At 37.6% G+C, this 25,142-nt stretch overlaps 1 protein-coding gene across 1 annotated transcript in view; it reads right to left on the bottom strand.

Annotated features, from left to right (window-relative positions):
* The window catches only part of GPCPD1 (glycerophosphocholine phosphodiesterase 1), a 61,950-nt gene that overhangs the window by 12,661 nt on the left and 24,147 nt on the right, over window positions 1-25,142 (bottom strand). The window contains 8 exon segments of the mRNA XM_042782490.1: window positions 1,392-1,431; window positions 2,533-2,610; window positions 5,042-5,134; window positions 8,095-8,149; window positions 11,109-11,241; window positions 18,091-18,253; window positions 20,399-20,630; window positions 24,430-24,553. Of these exon segments, the coding sequence (XP_042638424.1) occupies window positions 1,392-1,431; window positions 2,533-2,610; window positions 5,042-5,134; window positions 8,095-8,149; window positions 11,109-11,241; window positions 18,091-18,253; window positions 20,399-20,630; window positions 24,430-24,553 (918 nt within the window).

The following is a 25,142-nucleotide window of genomic DNA, read 5'->3' as shown; positions in this document are numbered from 1 at the left end:
CCACCAGCCACTCCATGGGAGACAGATGAGGCAATCTGCTTCCATAAAGATTTATAGCCTTGGAAACCCTATGGGGCAACTCTAGTCTGTCCTATAGGATTGCTACAAGTTGAAATTTGACTGCACGGCAGTGGGTTGAGTTTGGTTTTATTTAGGTACTACTGTGCTTGTGTTACCATTACCATTAAATCCAAGATAGACTGTATTTTAAGAGACACATAAGAGTTTTTCTCCACAAGACAAATTTCTCCACTTGAATAAACTAAGGTAAAATTTATTTAAGCCTTGAAGATGGTTAGTTTCAGTCATGAAATATCTACAAAAGTCACTTGTTAAACTATGCCATGGTTATGCTCTGGAGAATAAATCTTCCATGTGTTTAGACTTCATATTTCTGGTAGCATAGTGGCTAAAGCACTTGACTGCTAACCAGAAGGCTGGTGGTTCAAACCCACCAGCCACTCCTCGGAAGGAAGGTTGGGCAATCCTACTTCCGTAGTGATACTGCCTCGGAAACCCAAGGAGGGGTTGCTCGTTGTTATGTCAGGGCCGACTCGACGGCACATAACAACAACAACAACAACATTTCTTCATAAAGGCATTCAAAACTCTACCATTATCACAAGTGCAGACAAGTATCTATTGAGTACCGACTACATGCAGAGCACTGTAACAGTCTCTGGGAACATAAAAGAACAATTTTCCTACCCTTGAGAGGCTTACACTCTAGTTGGAAAGAGAGAACATATACCTCCATCCCCCCAAAGAAGGACACAATAAGCCTCAAATAAATAGTACTATTAAGTTCTATACAAGTATAAAGTTCTATACAAGTATAAAGTGAAATCACAAATGGATGTTAATAGGCAGGGCAAGCTCTGAGGAAACTGAGGCACAGACTGGTTAAGTAAAGTAACCTGCCAAAAATTATCGCACGTAAATAGCAGAGCTGGATTCAAACTCCAGGCAGTCTGGCTCTGGAATCAGATGCTTTACCTGATCTACTTTTATGTTATAATGGTCAACAATGTTTGAAAAGATTGATTGGTACAAAATAATAAAGACTTCTGATCATACAGGTAAAAAAATGTTATAAAAGTAAACAATCATGAATGGCTACTACACAAATGACAATATTCTACTTCATGTATGTATCAAGAGTGTGGTTACCCACCTTCTGTGTGTCTATTTTTGCTTAACTACAGAATTAAAGACCAAAAATTTTACTAGTTCAGTGATGAAACATATTCATGCGGAAATAAATATACACAAGGTTTTTATTTCTATAAAATCATGTACAGATATTCCAATACTAAATTTCCTAAGATGGAGAAGGAAATACCGTATCAATTTTAACTATAAGATGAAAGTACTTCCATACTGGTACATACCTTTCCGATCTTTAGATTTTAGTGCAGTCACATGAGCGAGCTAGAAAACACACACATACAGACACAAAATGCAATTAGAAAAAGGAAAGTCTTAGTATATGGTTAATAGAACTATAACCTGAAAAGCTAGTGAGTTAGAGAAGATGACAAAACATAGATGTATCAGTTTAGCAGTTCATCTGCCATGGAGGCTAGATAAATCCTGAAACTATTGCCCTGAGATAATCTTTAAACCTTAAACCAAAAACATCCCCTGACGTCTTCTTAAAACCAAACAATAGTTTAGCTGAACTAACAAAGAATATCTATCTTGAGTGCTGTGCTCTTTTAAAAACTGTTGGATCAAACTGGTGACAGCAACTCAATAAATCAGATAGAAAGCTTAGGGGGCAGAAAGTTTTTTTAAATGGGGGAATGAAAACTCAAGAGGAAGGGGAAAATGATTGCACAACTCAAAGAATATAACCAGTGATGCTGAACTGTACATGTAGAAACTGTTAAATTGGTGGTATATATTCTACATATACATACATATATGTATATTCCCAAAAACTACAAACTTAAAAAAAAAAAAAAGCACTAGCCACTGTATCTTTTGTGTATATATATATATATACATACACATAGATCATAACCAAATACCTGAGTAGGGATATAGAATCTAAAAATTCACAAGTTAGGCATCTATTTATACTTAATAATCTACCATTTATTTAGGTATCTAATGGGGATGAGAAGAGGGACTATGCAAAATTACATGGTATAACAAAATATACAAAGATTTTAGAAATTAATAAAAACTAACTATCACATAAAAGGCCAATATTATTGTAAAATAGTGAGTTGTATAGGGAAGGGGTAAAGCAGAATAGAGACCAACTTTAAGATGATGAGAAGGGCTAGCTCCCATGACCTGCAAAGACTTAAGGCCTAACCCCTTCAGGTATGGAAAAATCAATAGGGTCTCGGAAAACTGTACAGGAGGAAGCAGATGGATCAGCACAAACTCATTCTCCCTAAAGGAACAAAGCATACACTCTATAGGTGTTGAATATACAGCCATTCCCATGTACCCTATAAAGGCCAGTAGAAGTAGTCTAAAGTAAAGGATAGTTTACATTTCTACTGCTATTATTACTACCTTTAACAATTGAAGTTGGTCAAATGTTAACTCCTTTACTGGAATTTCAAATAATTCAGCTGGATCAGCATCAAATTTCTAAAAATAAAAATAAAAACATATCCCAAAATTATTCCTGAAACATTTACATGGCAGGCCTAACATCTCAATTTACTGAATGATGAGAATAATTGTTATGTGGCCATAGCAAGCCCGTGCAGAAAGCCCTTCTTACCTAATACCATCACCCAGCCCTTATATTCTGGCTTTTGTTTTTATGTAGGTAGAGAAGGCCTGGCAGAAAAAACAGCTGGGAGGAAGCAGTGGCACTAAAGACACAACAGAGCCAGAAGTCAGTCATTTCCCCTATTATCTGTTACACTGTATGTATTTTATTTGATACACATTCATGTAAAAAACAAACAAACTAGGAAATAAGCAGGTAAGCACTATGTAAGGACTCATTTCTGTCATTAAGTTTTTAAGTTTTCCAAAGCCTTTTTAAAACTTAAATTTGGTTAAAAATATCTAGGAAAAGTAATTGCCATTAAAAATTTGGCTGATAAATTAAAATGGAAAATAGCTACAATCACTAATATTTAATAAGAATTCTGATCTATTATAACAAATTTTTTCCCAATAAGCAAAACTGTTCTATAGGTTTTAATGCCATATCAATTGCCACGCTATACTTCTATCTTAAGGAAATGAGTTAATGCACCACCAACCAATCAACAATACAACCAATACACTAAGATATTCATGTGCGCATAGCTGTAAGCCTGCACGTGCATGAAGTGTTTCTGGACAGAAACAGGAGAAACTATTAAGAGTAAGGGAGTGGGACAAAAGGGAGAAGGGAAAGAAAGACTTATTTTTCATTTCATAACCTTCTGAACTATTTGCATTTTTTATAATAAACATGAACTGCTTTTATAAGAAAAATACTAGTTAAATAAAACTCAAACTAAAAACATATACAAGTCATTTCTTCATTACCCAATTAACTCATCCAGGTTCAAGTTCAGAGCAAGTCAGAGTCTGGTAAAAACTGGGGATGAGTAAGTAATCCTCTTCAATTAATCTCTCATAGATCTTTAGAAATAAGTTACAGATAGATTCATTAATCTCAATCTTGGTTAATCAGATCCTTTAGCACTCCATTCCTTCTCATTTCACCTCACATCAGTATTCCCCCACAGCAAAAACCACCTGTTTCATTTCTATTTCATTATTCTACTTTTGTCATTTGAATAGACGTGCTTCCTCTCTTCTCTCTCCTCATACCGTCTCACAGAAATGGAAGCATCCTTTCCTATACATCATAGTAATCCAACCTCACATGATTTTGATTAGATCCACTAGCAGGCAGAGCCATGTGGCTTGTCATATTCTTTTATACTCCTACAACATGCAGGGTCTAGTATGGTGTAAGACATGTTAGCAGAGTGCCCTTATTTAAATCAACTCAGTAGAAAGTAATACCCAACACAGTTGTAAAGAAAATGCCAAATGAACCCTCACAGCATCATAAGTCCCTGAGAAATCACTTGATCAATTTGTATACAGAAATGTAGGGACTATTTCATTATCACAATTATGTTTGTACACTAATAATTACAATTTTAAAGAAGCAGACATATTTCAAACCTCCATGCCCTCTTCTCCACTGTCACCATTTTTACTCCAGTTCAGACTTACTTTACACTTTTGGTTTACACTACTGATCCTTTTACCTTCAGTCTCTACCCTACTCAAATTCATATTATATCAACTACCAAAATATCTGTGCTGAAATTTAGTTCTGAACATTATCCTTCTCTGTTTTCCATCTATCCTTAGCTTGTAAGTCTAAACCTCTTACCTTTCTGAGGCTTTCCACTATGTGGATCCAAGCCACCTTTCCAGCTTTATATTTTACGGTGGCTCTTCCTGCTTTAGATAAATAGTACTTGCCTATTAATTTGAGGAAAGGGTTGAAACAGAAGTAGATGGGCAACCAAAAAACAAACTATTACTATAGTATCTTTCCCTCCTGCCTTAATGTAGTGACAGTGGGCAATCATTTGTAATATCACTTTGTTAAATAATATAAAGAACCAAATTCAGGAAAACAGAAACCTTACTCTAGGAAATTCACATTCTCATTTCCTCACTTATTTCATGTTGTAAGAGCTTGAGAGAGGAAACAATTGGCCGTTAATTTACCAAGTGAGAACTTAGAGAACTGACCAACTCTATTTAACAAATAGTTAAAAATACAACAAAATCCCTAGTTTTTAATCTTCTTACCTATCAATAAGAGGAGATCTGATGGTGTCGTGCCTAAGGCATTTGACTGCTGACCAGAAGGTTGGCAGTTCAAACCTATCAGCCACTCCATGGACAGAAGACTGGGCAATCTACTTCCATAAAGATTTACCTCCTTGGAAACCCAAAAGGGGTCACTATGAGTTGGAATAGACTCAATGGCAGTGAGTTTACTTTTTTGCTATCAATAAGGGTGACAAATGAAAGAATTTCAATGTACCTTTTTCATAGTCAAACAACAGGTGAGATCATGATAGACCACAGGCACAAAATCCTTGGAAAGATGTACATCAAATTCTACAAAGGCTGCACCCTGAAGGAAATAAAGAAGTAAATATGTGAAAAAAAACTTTATCTGGCCCACAACACATTTGAAACTACAAGGAGACAAGAAATTTATTATTCACTGTAAAGTTATAAACATATAAACAAAAACATAAATCTTTCTCACGAAATATTTAATGCCATACTTCAAGCTTTTCCTAAAAAGTAATTTCTTCCCTTAAAACAATTTTAACTGTTTAACCCTTTTGTTCCATTAGTAGATCGATTACATTTTTCTGGCCAAAAAATAGGCACCTAGGGCCCTTCATTGGCAATCATGCTGACTTGACAGGCACAGTTGGTACTGTCATTAGCAGAACTGGAGCCTGGAGCACTGGGCTACCTCACCTGGTCACCCTGGAACCCTTGAGCTGGTCAGCTACTCTCAAAGATGAGATGGAGAAAAGAACAAGCTGCAGAACCTCTTTTATGCTACTCAGTGCCCTGAAACAGCACACTTCATAGCCTTTCTTAGCAAAACCTTAGTATCAGATTAAAGAGGAAACGGCAACTGCTGCTCCAGAGACAGAAAACAGGCAACATAAATACCAAATTCTCAGATCTACGCCTAAACAGAAAAGCACAAGAATTATTTTAAGAGTCTGAACCAGAAAGAGAAGGAATCCAAATAAAGGATGAGAACAGAAACTGACATACAAATTTGTGTGTTCCCTGGAAGAAAACCAGATGGAATCAACTAAACAATGTCTGAGAATTCTGCAATGCTATGGGCTGAGGCCAACAAAAGTGCCATTCAGGAATACATATGGTTTCACCCATTACTCTGGCTTGTATGACCCTGGTCACAGAAGGCTTCTCACCTTGTGAGTAACACGGGTAACATAGGTGAAACCAAAGGAGCTCAAGGTTCTACTTATAAAGCCTATTTCCATGATGACTTCTGAAACAAGAAACTTAGTTCCTTTATATTATTTTTTAAAATATCACAAACCATTTTTACTAAAACAAAAGAAAGAAAAAGAACAAACCCTATCATCCCTATTAAACATTTTGAATTGTAGCTTTCTAGTTAAAATATTAGGAGCTCTGGTAGCATAGTGGATAAAGCACTTGACTGCTAACCAGAAGGCTGGCGGTTCAAACCCTCCAGCCACTCCTCAGAAGGAAGGTTGGGCAATCCTACTTCCGTAGTGATACTGCCTCGGAAACCCAAGGAGGGGTCGCTATGAGTTGGGGCCGACTCGACGGCACATAACAACAACAACAACAACAACAGTTAAAATATTAGGAGCTCTGGTAGCATAGTGCCTAAGGCACTTCACTGCTAACCAGAAGGCTAGTGGTTCAAACCCACCAGCCACTCCTCGGAAGGAAGGTTGGGCAATCTACTTCCATAGTGATACCACCTCGGAAACCCAAGGAGGGGTCGCTATGAGTCAGGTCCGACTCAATGGCACATAACAACAAAACAACTGTTAAAATATATGGCTTAAATAATATCCTTGTGGAAGATAGTTTTATTAAGAGATAAATCTTAATTCCAAAATTCATGTGTGAATCTTCAGAAATAAGCCAATAATAGAATAAAAGCTCTTCAGGTATGTTTTTAACACTAAAAAGCCAGTAAGCCAATAATTAAAATAAGACATTCTAAAATGGGATCCATGAGTTATGATGACTTTCATTTGGATGTGGGAAAAGAAGACTTACTAAAATCCTCTCTCAAAAAAGCAGGAGACCCTGAAAATTCACTAACAGGGCCATTAGATGTTTAAAACTAATAAAATGATTTTCAGGTTAGCTGCAAATGAAATAAAACTGGTTGTAAATTATGAACAACAGTCCAGCATACTGAAAAATTAACAGCATTCTTTCAATACAAAAAAGATGAAACTACTTACTATTCATATAAGCATTTTAAAGCATTAAGATAAACAATTACTATAATGAATCTAGAGGACCTCTGGTGGCATAGTGGTTAAGGCACTTGGCTGCTAACCAGAAGGTCGGTGGTTCAAAGCCACCAGCTGTTCCATGGGAAAAAGAAGAGGCAATATACTTCCGTAAAGATTTTGGAAACCCAATGGGGGTCACTATGAATTGGAATAGAATAGATGGCAGGGGGTTATAATCAATCTAAGGTGTCATGAATTAGAAAATGCATCTTTATTTTATATAACACTAAGAGGGGGGAAATGTTGCCAATTAAACTGTACTGTAATGCTAAAGGAAGTTATAAAACCAAATCAATTTCGGAGATGCTAAACCATAAAAAAAAAATAAATAAGTGCATCCTTTGGATGGATGGATGACATTAATCACCTGACTAATCAACCATTTTTGATGAACCATTATATGAAAGGCAAACCTGAAGGTCTGAGGAGGATGCAGCAGAAACAGAAAATAAAAGAATAAGCTGTTCCTTGATTTTCTCCCTAATTTTATTACTTTCTTTTTCCAGGTTTTCCACTCAGGCACAGAGGAACAGGGGAAAGCACAGTTTCTGGATTTATAATGCCAAGTTGCAGTTGCTGAAAAATCAAACCCTGAACACAAATTACTTCCTGATCAGGTATAAGAAAGAAGTTAAGAAATTTAACATAATTAAGTTGACATACAGAGTGAAAATTGATACACTTTCTTAAAGTGCTACATAAAATTATCATCAAATCTTTCTATAAGCATTATTTCCTAAGTGAATATCTGAATAAGCACATTATTCCATTAATGAAAACCAGGGCTTAATGGAGAACTTTGTTCTTTCCTAATCATCCAAAATTTGTTATCTCAAAAGCAGGAGGATTAGGATTCTGCTGTTATCATCCCAATCCTAACCCAGAAATATGTTATCTTCTCTGAGAAACATGTCCAGCAGCATCATAAATACTGCCCTTTTTAGCCTGTTAAGCCAGATAGTAAGGGACTCCCTAGGCCCACATTTCTCTACCCTCAACAGCCCACAGTTATTTCAAAAAGAGGTTCACTTACATGACTAGCAGCATTTCTCAAAGAAGCAACAGTGTTTTCTTGAACTTTAGCAAGCCTGAGGTAGAGGAAAAAATACTTATATACTACAGAAAATGTGAAGAAATAAATCTAATGAAGATTTTAATATATTTTATAAAATATATTAAAAATATTACATTTTAATAGTACTTGTCCTCTACTGTGATGTTAATTTTGCCAGCCCTAAAATAAAACCGTGACCATCACTTGGTTGATATGGGTATTTATCACATCAATGCAAACTCTAACAGCTATAGATATTACAGCCTGGATATATACACCCAGTACCACAACAGAGAGCACTTGCCTTCCTTTAATAGCAATATATAACTTTTTTTTTTCTTGGAGACAAATGAAGTGTGCTACATGGACCAATAAAGGAACATAACCTCCTTCAAGGAAGGAGTAGAGACACAGAAATCTGTTCCTTGCAAATCAGGTATGATGCAGAGAATTACCTCGTATGGCTTTTCTGGCAATGGTCTTTGTGATTCCCGCCAGGTGACTGGGTGGAACTATGCAAATATAAAGTACTTGTGGCCCACCAAGGAGATCGGACAGCTTGTTAATGATATAAGTAAGGTATAAGGCACCCATATGGGATGGAACCATGCAAATAAGGTGTATGGAATACTAATGTAGGGATTGGTTGGTTTTGTCATTCTGCTGGGCTTAAAATGAACCATCCCTAAGGCAGAAGAGGGGATCTCCCTGCCATCAAGAAAGAAGAGCTGGAGGTGGAATGGAGGGTGTCCTTGGACCCAAGATCCCTGCACTGGAGCTCCCTGGCAGAGGCGACCAGCTGACACGAAGGCCAGAGGAACCAAAAGGCACAAGACAGAGTGGTGGACTTACCACCCCACAGAGCCAGAAAGCTGAGTGCCTTTGGGCAGGAGGCTCGCTGACGGAGTGGGGTGCACATAGGTATCCCTATTGGCAGAGCTGAAAGAGCAGGGCAGAGGCCAGGCTGAGAGGCCAAGGGCCAGGGAGGTGTGCCAGAGGACATGGCTGAGAGGAAGGTGTCCTGATTGAAGAACTGTATCCTGAGAGCATTTCTGAACATGAATTGCCATCTGTTACTTCCATAATAAATCCCCTAATTGTGAGTATTGTCTCTGAGTTCTATGTGGCCACTGCAATGAATTATGGAACCCAGGAGAGAAATAGTGACTACTGTGGGAGGGGTGGTTGGTGTCAGAGTTGGTAAAAAGGCTGGAGGGTGGTGCCATGTCTGGCCTCATAGGAATAAGCCTTGGGCGGCTGACAGTGATTCTGTCTCCCTCTTATGAAATTAGAGAAGTCCAGAAGATGCTGCCTCCATGCCCTTTTTGCATCACGTCTCCAGATGACTTAATATAGGTAGATTCTGGTGGAAGGAAATTGGATGCACCAACAGAGTAGATGTATAGAAAGTATATTAAGGATAGAGATTTAAAAAAGAAGTAAAGAAAAAAGAAGAAGACTTACTGTTTGATAAGATGGAGCTGTAGAGTGTTTCTTCCTTAAATGGGGATTTGTTTTATACAATGTGAAAAGGCTTAATGATCTCCACAGAGCCCAATGCTATAATATAACTTTAAAAATAAGAGGGGGAAGCCACAGTGTGGGTTCAATTCCAGAACTGAAGGGCAGCTAGGGGCCATAGTCTCAGTGGGTCCAACAGGTTCTATCAGACCAGCAAATCTGGTCCACCCCCCCTTTTTTTCCAAATGATTTTGAGTTTTGTTCCACACACAAGACAGGCATATGAGTTGGACATTTACCTGAAGTAGATACACTCCTTGGAAAGAACAATCATGAGAGAAAGAAGGGCTGTTTTTGCACAGGGAGACAGCTCAGGGAGCAGGAGTGCATGGAGGGATGGACACAGGGAAGAAATAACTATGGGGAGGAAGTGGAAGGGGAGCTGTTGCATTTTGGTAAACTGCAGTCAATGTCATGAGACAAAGTACATGTGAACTGCTGTATGGAAAGTGAATTTGCTCTGTAAACTTTCACCCAAATCACAATTTAAAAAAAAAAAAAAAAAAAAGGTGGGGAGGGAGGAATGGATTAAAATTTAAAGCAGAAGAGCTGTGCAAATAAGCTATAGCATTGGTAATGAAATAACTCACAAAGCCGGACAGAAATAACTACTCTACCAAGATGAACTCTAATTCTGTTGATAAGAGAAAGACCGTTCTGTCTCTCTGTTGAGGTCCAGTCTGAATTAAAATCATTCCCTGAGTTCACCCACAGATGCTATCAGGACAGAATTCTTTACGTTTTCTGATTTTATTGTCCTTCTCTTCCTTAATTCAGTAGAATATTTAGAAGATTGACGAGAATCTTAGGACAAAGTTGGTCTTCATAGAAATTACAAATTTATATAAAGAACTACCAAATTGTATTTCATTTCTAGAGTATCTACAGGTTTCCCTCACTATCCAAAAGTAGAACGTTCCTATGAAATCTTTTATAAGATGAAATGATATAAAGGGAAGAAGTAATCACCATTAATTTACATGGAAAAAAATTCTGAACCTTGTAAGACCTCAAAAATAACCTATCAAATTATACCAAATACATAAGACCTCAAATTATGCTAACATATAGTGTTCACAGATAAATCTCAAAAGCTATGGCAGCTTGATTTTGGACATCATTCCCAGGAAAGGAACTTGGTGATGCCACTCTTACGGACTGGGGTGCATGCTGCCTCTTTAACAGCTGTCTGGAAAACAAATGCTGAATGCTCATTTCATGTTTCAGTTTTTTTTGTATAAGCAAAAATCCTCTTCAGATTTCTCTTGGTTAGCCAAAACAGGTACTAATGTAGGTCTTTCATAAATATGAAGTGACATAAAACAAACTTTTGAAAAGTGGGGGATACCTGTACCTGTATAATTTATAAATCTAATGAAAAGGATCATCTGACAACTAGTAGGACAAACTCATATAACTTTACCAAACATGTAAGGTGCCAAATGCTAATGCTACTCCAATATTCAACCTACTGGGCAGTTGTTGTAGAGTTCCCTGCACCTCGATGTCCAACATCCAATGGTATTCTTGGTTTCCAATACTTGGAAAATGAAGATTTCATGTCACAACTGTAACCAGGTAATGGCTTAATAATTATATAATCAACTGTCACAGAAAAAAGGAGGAAGGACAAAGATGAAAAAACATTACAAGGCCATCATGCGTTCATTTATATCAAACTGAACCCCTCTTTAATTATCACTTATCAAATATTTAAAAAATCAAGTCAAAATTTATTCAAAAAAGGACCTCAGGTAAGATGGCAGAATAGGCAGACAGCTACACAGACCCTATTCAACAAAGAAAAGAGAAACCAATTGACAGAGATACAGAAGATAATCCTGGAACCCTGAGCTTTGAAAGGAAGTACACAGAAGCAGATTAGGCACCAACTAGTGGAAAAACCCAAATGAAAACAGTGAGCATGGAGACAGTCGGAGCAGTGGTCTGTCAGCTACTCTGATGGGACCAATGGCCTGAATATTTTCAAGTGGTGTTGGAACCTAAAAATTGAACTGAAGATGAACCCTGGTCACCCAGGGCTGCAGGGACGACTATGCTGGTAGCCTATAAGTAGGAAGGGAAACAGCAAAGAGGGAGAAAACCTGAGTTGTGGACTTTCCGCTGTCTAGAGGATGCAGCCATTTTGATTGTTTACAAAGCGGTGGCCATTTTGGATTTTAAAGTAACAGCATTTTCATTTGGATTCCAGGGACCTAAGAATAGGCTCCATTTGCCAAGGACGGCAGGGACATACAGGAGGCTAACAATGGGGAAGGAGACAGGAGGTAAGTGTAGAAGTACTGCCAACTATCGAATAGAAGGGCACAGCACAGTACCCTGCTTATGTAGATAACATTCAAACAAAACAAAGAAAATGAAAATCATGTGCAAGTCACTCCAACATACAATCACCAGTTAAATATAAACACAAAAACATCACAATGCCTCGGAGATAATAGAGCATCACAGTCCACACAAAGAAGCAAATTAAAGCAGGAGAAACAAGGGACCAGAATACAGACCCAAAACACATCCCTGAGGAAGATGCAGCACTGGAACTCCCTGATAAAGAATTCAAAAGACCTATATTTAGGTACAGGAGTTCTGGTAGCAGAGTGCATAAGGCACTTGACTGCTAACCAGAAAGCTGACAGATCAAACCCACCAGCCACTCCTGAGAAGGAAGGTTGGGCAATCAACTTCAGTAGTGATACCACCTTGGAAAACCGAGGAGGGGTCGCTATGAGTCAGGTCTGGCTCAACGGCATATAAAAACAACAACAACACATTTAGCTACCTTCAACGAATTGAGAGACAGATGAAGGAAAACACTGACAAAACTGAGGAAAACACAGAGAAAACCCTAGAACAAGTTCAAAAGACAATATAAGAACAAAGTGAAGAAATAAATGAAAAATTAGAAATGATATAAAATCTACAGATAGAAACCCAGAAGATTAATACTAAATTTTCAGAAATAGGTAAGACAGTGAACAGGCAAAGAAGCAGAATTGAATCAATGCAAGACAGAATTAGTGAGACTGAAGGCAAATACCTCAATACTTTTTTGGAAAAGGAACTAAAAAAAAAAAAAAGATCAAAACAAAATGAAGAGGACTTCCAGTAAGATGGAGGAATAGGCAGAAAATTGACATAGACCCTCTTCAACAAAGAAAAGAAAAACCAATTGACAGAGATAAAGAAGATCCTAGAACCCCGAGCTTTGAAAGGAACTGTACAGAAGTAGATTGGGTACCAACTAGTGGAAAAACCTGAACAAAATAGTGAGTACAGAGACAGTTGGAGCTGTGGACTGTCAGCTACACTGACAGGACCAACAAGCTGAATACTTCCAAGCGGTGTTGGGATCTGAGAAGTCACCTAAAGATCAGCCCCAGTCACCAAGGGCTGCAGGGACGAAAAGACGACTGTGCTGGTGGCCTATGACTAGGAAGGGAAACAACAAGGAGGGAGACAACATGAGCTGTTGACTTTCTGCTGTCTGGAGGGTGCAGAAAAATTTTCAACCAAGAATTATATACATGGCAAAATTGTCCCTCAAATATGATGGTCAAATTAGGACATTTTCAGATAAACAGAAATTAAGAGAATTTGTTAAAATCAGAACAACCTTATGAGAGATGCTAAAGGGAGTCTTTTGGACAGTGAAGCAAAAGCAGCAAACAACAACTGACCATTAACACACATGATGATATAACCCAGTGTGACAGTTGGAGCTGTGTGTCCAACTTGGCTAGACCACAATTCTGTGTGGTTTAAGCAATTGTGATGTGGGATGTTCCAATGATGGGATTAGATGTATATGTTTTAAGCAGCCAGTCCACTGAAAGGAGTTCTCCTAGGGGTGTGGCCTGCTACAAGTATATTTATGGACATCCTGGGAAAAGAGACATTCTTCTGTGGATTGGGATTCTGCCTACAACTATCCGTAAGTGAACAATCCACCATCTGGCCTAGAGATCTTGGATTTATCATTCGTTGGAGTCAACAGCCAGTATACTATCTGCTAACCTTGAGCTCCTCAGCCCCTGCAGCAGCGTGAGTAGGGAAAAGCCTCCATCTTGATGTTTGATCCAAGAACTTGGGACTTGCCAGCTTCTCTGACTGTGTGAGACATTTTCTTAAGATAAATTTCTCTTTCTCTCTCTATATAAGCTTTACTGGTTTTGTTTCTCTAGAGGACACAGTCTAACACACCCAGAAACCAATCCAGCTATGGAAGTATCCAAAGTAAATAAGCCTACGAGACTATAAACTGGGAACCAGAAACATCAATTGACAAATGAGGACAACTACAGACCAAAAAGAGGGGGAAAAAACTGTGTCATTACAGAACTTCTAGATGGTAGGGATGTCAAGACTACAAGATAGAATGAACTGTTCTAAACTTGGGAAGAGAATGATAAATCACAGGGTAACCTCAAAGAAAAATGATAAACCTTCACATCAAAATAAAAAAGAGGACCAGCACAAATATTTAAACAACAGCAACAAAGTAAGTGATAACATAATTCATAGACAAAATGAGCTCAGCATAGAAAATTACATGGAACAAAGAAACCAACACCACGAAAAAGCATATAACAAAAATGACAGCAACAAATTCGTATTTGCCAATAATTACATATCTGGCAAGCAGCTTATCTCTAAGATTTATAGGAAACTCCAACACCTCAACACCAAAGGAATTAGCAATCCAATTGAAAAATGGGCAGAAAACATGAGTAGACACTTCACCAAGGAGGATATTCAGGTAGCCAGCTAATGCATGAAGAGATGCTCACAATCACTAGACATCAGAGAGATACAAATCAAAACAACGAGATACCATCTCACCCCAGTCCTGATGGCAAGGTTAACAAGACAGAAATAACAAATGCTGGCAGGGATGTGGAGAGATTGGGACTCTCATACACTGTTGGTGGGACTGTGAAATGATACAACCACTGTGGAAAGCAGTATGGCGAGTCCTTAGAAAGTTGGAATAGGAGATACCATTTGAGCCAGCAATCCCACTACTAGGTGTATATCCTGGAGAGTGAGAGCCAGGACAGGAACAGATACATGCACATTCATGTTCATCGCAGCACTATTTACAATAGCAAAAAGACAGAAACAACCTACATTGTTCTTATCAGTGGAAGAGTGGATGACTAAACTATGGTACGTACACATAATAGAATGCTATGCAGCAATATTATAGAGTCCGCAAAACACCACATAATATGGATGAACTTGGAGGACATTATGCTGAGTGAAATAAATGAATCACAGAAGGAGAAATATAGTATTAGTTTGTTGTTGTGGAGGGTCATGGAAAGGTTTATATATGGAGGGAAACTTTCTTTGTTGGTTGCAACAACAACAAAAAAATGTATTGACCCATGCCACTTTAGTTTTGTTTCACTGTACATAAATTATTATTCAATAAAATGCATTAAAAAGAAGAAGAAGAAGAAGGCTGGTGGTTCAAACCCATCAGCCTCTCCACGGAAGGAAGATGGGACAATCTACTTCCATAAAGATTTACTGCCTCTGAAACCCAATGGGGATTGCTATGAGTCAGAATTGACTGGATGGCAGTGAGTTTGGTTTCTTGGAATGCTAACTATACATAAGTCATAAGAAAATTATTTAGAAAATTTCTGAACTTAGACATGGAAGCATAGAAGCATGCGAAGTATGTAAAAATATAAACAACCTTTAAGTTCACTTTGACAAGCATGCTGTGACACAAGAAAACATAGTGTGGTGTAGTAAATTATTTAGTGTGGCTTTTCTACCCATAAATCTTTGTAAAATCCAAGGTGGGATTTTCTATGAGTAACTGAGGAGCTCCTGATTGCTGAAGTTGTCCAACTGGATATTTCTGTTGGGAGTGGCACAAAACAGTGTTCTGGGAGGTGCCCACTCTCTCTCAGGTGCTTAGAATTCTGATGCTATGATTGGCTAGTTTGGCCACCCTGCCGGGCTCAAAAGGAGGTCTCCTGGAGGCAGAACTCTCTCTGACTGCTGGTTGAGGAAGACGTGCTGCTAAGAGAGACATGCACCCCTGAAAGAGACATACGCTGCTGGGAAAGAGACGCAAGAGACACGCATCGCTGAGTGAGACACCGAGGGACCAGCACTGCTGGGAAAGAGACTGAGAAACTGTTGGCTGAGGGATGGTGGGCTGGGAGAGAGACTGAGCGTTCTTTCTGAACTTGAGTTGTAGCCTGGTGCTTCCTTAATAAACCCTGTAATCTGTGAGTTCTGTGTGGCCACTGCAGCGAATTATCGAACCCAGGAGAGAGGTGGTGGGTACTTTGGGAGGAACAGTTGGTGAAAGGGCTGGAGGGAGGCAGCATGTTTGGCCTTGCAGTAATAGGCCTTGGTGGCCTTGGGTTACTGCTGTCTTCCTCCTGTGAGTTTAGAGGAGGTCAGAACATGTGGCCTCCTTGCCGTTTTTACAGTTGGTATCAGTTGGTGTCAGTTGCTAGTACATAGCATAAATCTAAACAACCTCCCTAGTCTCTAATCTTGAAGAAAAGATGCATCATTCAGTTACTCGCTAATCCTGCAGAAAAGATGTAACATACTAGTCTTTGATATCACACTGGCCCCTGTCATGTGGAACCAAGGTGAATCCACATATCAACCCTAAATATCTGCTTACTCACTGAGAGAAGACAGAGATAGAACTGAGATTCTGTCTGACACTGACCTTGGACCTATGCCAACTTCAACTTGTGGTCTGAGCCTTTCTCCTAAGACTTCATGTTAAAGCAATAGTCTGAAGTCTAACGATTTGGACTCTAATCATTGAGCTAACATTGCAATTGTAATAGTTAATTCTGATTCTCTGGTTCTAAATGAAAATTGTAAGGTCTTATCTGAGTGGCTTGCCATGACTACCTGCTATAAACTAAATGAACTTATACATGTCAAAAAAAAAAAGAAGAAAGCCTAAGGTTCACGTGTTGTTGTTGTTATGTGCCGTCAAGTGGGACCCAACTCATAGCGACCCCTCCTTGGGTTTCCGAGGCTGTATCACTACGGAAGTAGATTGTTCAACTTTCCTTCTGAGGAGTGGCTGGTGGGTTTGAACCGCCAGCCTTCTGGTTAGCAGTCAAGTGCCTTAGGGAATAACCTATGTGTCACTGGAATTCCGGAAAGGGAAGAGACAAATAAACCAGAGAAAAAACTAGAAGATATGCTGGATGCGAATTTTCCTGACATGATGAAAGATGAAAATATATACAGTCAAAAAGGTCAACAAACCCCAACGGGATAGACCTCAAAAGAAAATCACTGAGACACATCATCACCAAACTCACCAAAAGCAAAGACGAAGAATCCTGAAAGAAGCATAGGAAAAATGAAAAGTTACCTACAAGGGGCAACGAATATGACTAACCTTGGATTTCTCACCAGAAACCACATAGGCAAGAAGACAATGGGATGGTATATATGAAACCCTGAAAGAGAAAAATTTCCAACCAAGAATTATGTATCCAGCAAAACTGTCCCTCAAATATGATGGTGAAATTAGGACATTTCCAGAAAAGCAGAAATTAAGGGAATTTGTTAAAACCAGAACAACCTTACAAGAGATGCTAAAGGGAGCCCTTTGGACAGAAACCAACAACAGCCAACAACAACTGACCATTAACACTCATGATGATATAACCTAGAAATCAATCCAGCTATGGAAGTATCCAAAGTAAATATGCCTACAAGATTGTAAACAGGGAATCAGAGACATCAAATGACAAATGAGGACAACTACAAACCAAAAAGAGGGGAAAAAACTGTGCAGTTACAGAACTTCTAAATAGTAGGGAATTTAAGACAACTGTAAGACAGAACAGACTGTTGTAAACTTGGGATGAGAACTATAAATAACAGGGTAACCTCAAAGAAAAATGATAAACCTTCACATCAAAATAGAAAAGAGGACCCGCACAAGTATTTAGAAAATACTAAAGCAATAGCAATGAAGGAAGTGATAACATGATTCATAAACAATATGAGCTCAGCACAGAAAATTATATGGAACAAAGAAATCAACACCACGAAAAAGCACATAACAAGATGACTGTGACAAATTCCTACTTGTCGATAATTACATATCTGACAAGCGACTTATCTCTTAAATTTATAGAAAACTCCAACAAAAAACCACTGACCCATGTCACTTTAGTTTTGTGTTTTTCACTGTGCATTAATTATACTTCAGTAAGATGCATTTTAAAGAATTTATTCAAAGTAAAGCCACTAGAAAAATAAGATATGCTCCTTAAAATTATTATTGTATTACTTAATATTCTGAAAGAAATCATTTAATCTTACCCTACTTGTAAAACCCACTTGAAACTAATTAAAATTCCAACCTAGCCTTAGCTTATTTGTAAAGGGCCATGTAACTACCACCCTGATTCACAAACTTACCTCTCACTTTGCCTATTGTTTTTCTGGAATTTCTGCTCATGATGGGAAGAGTAAGGATACCAGCACTCTTTCCAGCCTCAGCAATGGTAGATGATAAAAGACATGCTGTACCCACATGTCCAGGAAGAGCATCGCCCTGAACTACGGGTTCACTGAGATCTTCCTGGAAAAATAAGGTTTCAAATAAACTGAATTTCTATAGTGTACTGTGGTTATTTCCCATTTAAATAATTCAAAAAAAAAAACAAAAACAAAAAACCTCCCTTACAGTCAACTCAGAATCTATGGATATTTAAGGAGTATTGATGAGAAATACAATCAAATTTATATTCAGGTACGCTAGATGGTTTCTTTATAATAAGTAAGATCTATTTTGTCTTAAAACATTAATTTGTAAAGATTTTTATATTTTACTTTATTGATCATAATGCTACTGATTGACACTTCTGGTTCTCTAGGAAATATTAGGTGAGTTTAGAGCACTAATGGGAAGGTACTAAAGTGCCTTAGCATTCAAAGACCAAGGTATTTTATAGTGAATTTTTAATATATATTACAGTCTCTAAATATCTAGCAACACAGTGGCACAGAGGGATGTTGTTGTTGTTGTTGTTATGTGCCGTCGAGTCGGCCCCGACTCATAGCGACCCCTCCTTGGGTTTCCGAGGCAGTATCACTACGGAAGTAGGATTGCCCAACCTTCCTTCTGAGGAGTGGCACAGAGGGATAGTAACTATGAAATTGAATATTCACTTGGAGACTACATTAGATATTTTATCAGCCCAGTCTATGAATAACACAATATTTCCAAAAATACTAACAAATAAAGGCAAAGTTAGGTAGTTCAAGAGAATATTAAAAGGTAGGTTCTGAATATCAGTAAGGAAAAGTTCAACAAAAACATTATTTTTACAGTAAAATACCATAGATTTTATCACATAGCCAGTAGTTTTTCTCTTCTTAAGGAATCTCAGAGGAAATACTTGATTCTTTATAATGCAAAGTAACCATAATGACACTCACAAAGGCTATGTCTAAAGACACCACCCAAATTAAACAACTCAAAGTTTATAGTAATTTTGATGATGAATAGCAAGTTTTAATCAGCAGGTTAAAGTCTGCCCTGAATTCTGTTATTTTCAAGAAATAGCTGCTAGATGCCAGTGCTAGGTAATTCCTTTTCCTCAAAGATTCAAACCCTAATTAATTTGGAATAGGGGGTGTAAGTGTCAGAGAGAGCTAGAGGTTAAGGAAACTATCACATGTATGACTGCTTTGTCGGGCACAATGTAGTAAGGACTTTGGGGAGGTGTAAAGTATTATCTCTGGGGAGTATCTGAACGCCTGTGAGCTAATGAGCTCTAATAAGCAACACAAGTACCTCTGGGAAGTTAGCAGCACAGATCCTGAAAAAGCTGGCATAATTTTTTACCATGGTAAAAATATTTGTGAGAAAGCATTTGCCAATTCAATTTTTACTTGTACAATCCAGTGACAATGACTCTGCTCATCATGTACGATCACCACTATCCTTTTCTAACTTATTCTGCCACCATTAACAGACACTCAGTGCCTTTTAAGCAATGGTGACCCCCCCCCTTCCCTTCTCTCCTACCACTAGTAAGCACTAATAAACTTTGGTCTCTAAACATTCACATGAGATATGAAAGCAGGATCATGTATTTGTCCTGTGTGACATTTCACTTAGCATAATGTTTTCAAGGTTCATCCATGTTGTAGAGTGTATCAGGACTTCATTTCTTTTTATGTCCAAGTAATGTTCACAGTCCACTGAGGAATCAAACTGTTCTCCCCAGCACAATTTTCATAATAAATATTACATATTTATGAGATCACGTAAACTTGTAAAAATGAGTCCACTGTTTGAATAAATTCACATAATAAAATGCCTCAAGTCAGCCTTCCCCATGAAGAGGTCTCATTATTCTACTTGTATAGGTTGCCTACCAAGAATCATACCTTTCCTCCCCTCTAACTTTGGAGGCTCCTTTGGATAAAACTAATTTTTATTAAGATTACTTGTAAGTACAGACTTTAAGATATCTGGTCTTGATGTAAAATATTTACCATCTTGAAGTTTTCTTAATTATATTTTTAACATTACTCCAGTCTGTCAATTCCAAGTTTTATAATTCTATTAAAATATGCAGAGGAGTAAATATCTAAAAAGTTGTATGGATTATGTCATTACATAAATTAGTAAACTAAAATAAAAATTAAAATGTATGTAAAAACAAGCTAACACCTGCATTTGTTTTCAACCCCCTTACAGAAAATAATTACTCACCTCAAAAAAATCAAAGATTAGTTCCAGGTTATCTGGTTCCATTGTCTGTATACTATACTCCGTCCATCGATCAGGCTGTAAGCCATACCCACACTCTGGCTGGGAATGACGGCACTTGAACTCATTGTCACTTATTAAAGCTATCTCTAGGCTATTCGACATTTTGTGAAGAACAGTAGGAGACACCCTATCATCATCATCTTCCTCCAGACCCTCTAGTGTCAGCTTTACCCTACACAATAGGAAAAAATAATGAAATACAAAAAGTGGCACACAAGTAAAGTCATGCAAATGTCACCTAGATGCTGAATTTAAAAATGCTACCTGATTATTCTAAATAATATGTTATACAAAGATTAAACATAGATTAAGGCATTAGGTATGTTTTACAAATGCGTGTGTTTTTATATACATCTATTTCTGCAAGTTTGTAAAGGGGATAAATGTCCAGTATGTCTGCCAAGGTTGTTTTTGTTAATTCTTTGGCTCATTTTTTTTTTTTTTAAATGAACCTAAAGAGGTCTTCAATATTACCCCATTTATAGCTGGCTATATAAATTTCTGGACCTTCAAATAATAGTAAGACTTCCTTTTGAGAATTTTCAAAATGTGTATAATATAAAAAACAAGCACAAAACTGAACCTGTTAGTGTGTATTAAGAGGCTGGTAGAGTTGAAATTTGTAAATTAAAGATCTTTCCTCTCTCTACCACAACAAAAGTTCAGATACTTTGTGAAAATATATTACCAAAGAAAAATATTTATATTAAACCTATATATGTACATAGACACATAAAGATATGAAATATATGAACATAATGAAACAACAAAAAAATCATTTTCTCAAACTCTTACAGGCCTCAAAGAAGTGCAAACAGCTAAGACCAGTTATCCAAGCCATAAAGCTAAGGTCCTCCCAATGAGAAGCAATTACTTACACAGATACTACTTATAACCCAAAAAGTCAAGTCAATTCTGGAATATTTCAGGAACCAGTCGGAATGTATGTAGGTTAAACAATTTTAATACCATCTATTTTGGGAGCAATGTTATTAAAGAGAATAACAGCTGCGCCACTAAAATTTTTCATTCTAGAGTAGAATGAAATTCAAGTTGTAATACAAATAACAGAATAACATTAAAAGAATTGTATTGGTAGGGCCTGCTCTCTCTAGTGGGGGTAGGGAGGCATTCTAATAAGCCCAACCACCAACGCTTAAACTTCTATCCTTATCTCAAGAAATAAGACAATATATTGCAGCAAAACAATTTATTTGCTTTTTTTAACATGCAAAGAAAACAGTCAACTATGCATATCTAACTAGTTATAGGATCTCTGAGGTCAAATGCATTTTGCAGATGAACCTCAGTTTTTCATAAGCAAAGCCAAGGCCTAGAAAAAGTTAAGGCACAGAGAGTAAGTCTACCTTAACTTAACAGTAGAACCTAGAACCACTACTGCAAAGGACTGTGAACTGCTATCCACCCTTCACTTTATCTACTTTATGACTGAGATATGTAAGCATACCCTAAAATATTTAAACAGCTAACAAACATTTATGGATCTATAAACTATAATATTAATATTATAAATTTTATGGTGAAGTCAGTTACTAAAAATGGCCCATTCAACCTGACCCTGACATTTAGTCAGAAAAGGATATATAACTCTCAGTCCGAAATGTCACAATTCAAATCAGAGTGCCCTGGTTCTTACAGAAGCCAGCTCACTCAGAAGTATGTATAATGATGACATTGCAGAAAAATAAAGTTACTATTTTAGTGACTTACACAGACGTTTTACACAAATTAATATAGGCTTAAATAGTGGAGCAGCTCTCTCCAAGACTGTTGCCCTGAGATACTTTTTAAACCTTGAGCCAAAACAAACCCGAGGTCACCTTTTAGCTAAGTAACAGATTAGATCACAAAATAAAGAATATCACCTGTGAGTACTGTGAACCTTTAAAAAACCATCCATATGAGACCACACGGTCAACAATGACTTTAAAACAAAGGAGACAAGGAACGTAAATTAATGGAAATGGAGCAACCAGAATGAAAATAACAAGAATGTTCAGGTGTTGTGAAGAATGCAACCAATGTCTCTGAACAATATGTATAAACTGTTGAATAGGAAACTGAACTGCTGCGTAAACCTTCACCAAAAACACATTATCATTAAATAAATAAATATATATAAAAACACCAAACCAAACCTGTAAGCAAGATGATTCTGACTCACAATGACTCTACGGGACAGAGCAGAACTACCCCATATGGCTTCCAAAGCAGTCAATCTTTATGGAAGCATATGGCCTCATCTTTCTCCTGTGAAGTGGTTGGTGGGTTGTAACTGCTAACTTTTCGGTTTTCAGATGGGTGCTTTAACCTCTGTACCACCAGAGATCCATAGCCAACTCATAGCGACCCCTCCTTGGGTTTCCAAGGCAGTATCACTATGCAAGTAGATTGCCCAAGCTCCCTCCCGAGGAGTGGCTGGTGGGTTTGAACCACCAGCCTTCTGGTTAGCAGTCAAGTGCCTTAGGTACTATGCTACCAGAGCTCTCCTAGAGATCCACATATATATGTAAATACATACATACATATATATACACATCTACTACTTGTCTGTCAGTTTGTTGTACTGTAATGGCCTCCATGTTGCTGGAAGCTCTGCCACCGATGATAGTTCAAATACCAGCAGGGTCACCCAGTAGACAAGTTTCAGTGGAGCTCCCACACTAAGACAGCCTAGGAAGAAGGACATAGCAGTCTACTTCTGAAAAACTTGGTTACTGAAAACCTTATGAATGAATAGCAACGGAACACCAATATAGTTCTAGAAGATGAGCACTGGGCAAATATGCTGCAAAAATCCTCTCTATAAAGTGTTAAAGAAACAAAGATGTGACTTTGAAGACTAAGCATGCCTGACCCAAGCCATGGTATTTTCAATTGCTTCAATGACAATGAATAAGGAAGACCACCTTTGAATTATGCTTTTGGTGAAGAATAAATATTGGACTGCCAGAAGAAGAAACAAATCTGTCTTGGAAGAAGTACAGCCAGAATACTCCTTAGAAATAAGGATGGCAAGATCATCTTAAGTACTTTGGACATGTTAACAGGGGGACCAGTCCCTAGAGGAGGACAGCATCTTTGGTAAAGTAGAGGATCAGCAAAAAAGAGGAAGTCATCCAGGGAGTTAGACTGATAAGACAGTGGCTGCAACAACGGGCTCAAACACAGCAACAACTGTGAGGACGGCACAGGACAGGGTAGTGGTTCTTTCTATTGCACACAGGATCACTATAGGTTGGAATTGACTCAATGGCACCTAACAACAACCACGATGCCTAATACACTTGACTGCTAGCTAGAGTTTGGTGGTTCAAACTCACCAGCCACTCCACAAAAGGAAGACAGGGCAATCTACTTCCGTAGATTTATCACCTCAGAAACCCAACAGGGGTCACTGTGAATTGGAATCGACTCAATGGCAATGGGTTTTGTCTTATATGTATGTATTTTTAAGCATGTATGTATGTATATGTATACATGTGCATGCACAAACATCATATACATATATGCTAATCTGGAACTGCTACTTTTTTTCTTCATGGAAAGTTTCTTGTTTTCAAGCCACAGACAAGTTTAGAACACTGAAGGGTAATTCTAAATAATGGTTTTTCTCTGCTTATGCCATTCTCCCCACATTTCCATTGTTATCAACATTTTATTGCTACACTAGGAAACTTTAAATGGCAGAAACTATAAAAAGAAACCATTTATCTATTTAAAAACAAATTCTTCTGGTTCCAAATTTAGGGACTAAGGTAAGCACATGTAACTGTGGCTATTTAAGCAAGAAAAAGCAGTTCACTATCACAAGACCCTGTAATTATTAGAAAATGTAACATTTTAAGTGTTATTTTCTTAGTGAATACACTTAAAGGCTAAAATCAAATGGGTCTGAATACTAATGTACTAGTGAAAATGGCTCAAGTAACAAATACACATAGTCATACCTAAATCTAGATTTTTTAAATTTTTTCTTGGTTATTGATACAGGAGGTTTTTCAGAATAATGCAAACGTAATCTTATTTCAGTCTGACATGTCAGCCATCCAGAATCCAAAGTTTCAACACCATCTGCAGAGTAAATATGAAAAACAGTAATTATTATACATTTAAGAAAATGTATTTTATTGTGGTGAAATATATACATAACACAACATTAGCCAATTCAACCATTTTTATGTGTGCAATTCAATATACGTGTTTTTCTAAACAACTTAAAAGTACAACATGCATTGAACATTCTGATTTACATACACATTTTAAAACACCGTAGTTTACTTGTACTTCTCCCCAAAACAAATGTATAGATAGTCTGACATTTCTTGTTGAAAAAGGGCTGTTATTTGAAGAGGGGAAAAAAAAACTAATATTAACAATTATCCGTGTTTTAACAAGGTAAGTAAATTAAAAAATTCTCATTAAATCTATTACTGAAGTAATCTCTAAGATGGCTTCTGGACTGGCCTTTATGCCATTAAGGATGACTATTACACTTTGAAGGAGCTCTGGTAGCATACTGCCTAAGGCACTGCGGTGTAGTAAATTACTTAGTGTGGCTTTTCTACCCATAAGTCTTTGTAAACTCTAAGGTGGGATTTTCTATGAGCAACTGAGGAGCTCCTGATTGCTGAAGGTGTCCACCTGGAGTATTTCTGTTGGG

This window comes from Orycteropus afer, unplaced genomic scaffold (assembly GCF_000298275.1).
Source record: "Orycteropus afer afer isolate SDZICR_OR568_19922 unplaced genomic scaffold, OryAfe1.0 scaffold00340, whole genome shotgun sequence".
Classification (NCBI taxonomy): domain Eukaryota; kingdom Metazoa; phylum Chordata; class Mammalia; order Tubulidentata; family Orycteropodidae; genus Orycteropus; species Orycteropus afer.
Note: the sequence above shows the minus strand (reverse complement) of the source record. Positions and strands in the feature narration are given on the sequence as shown.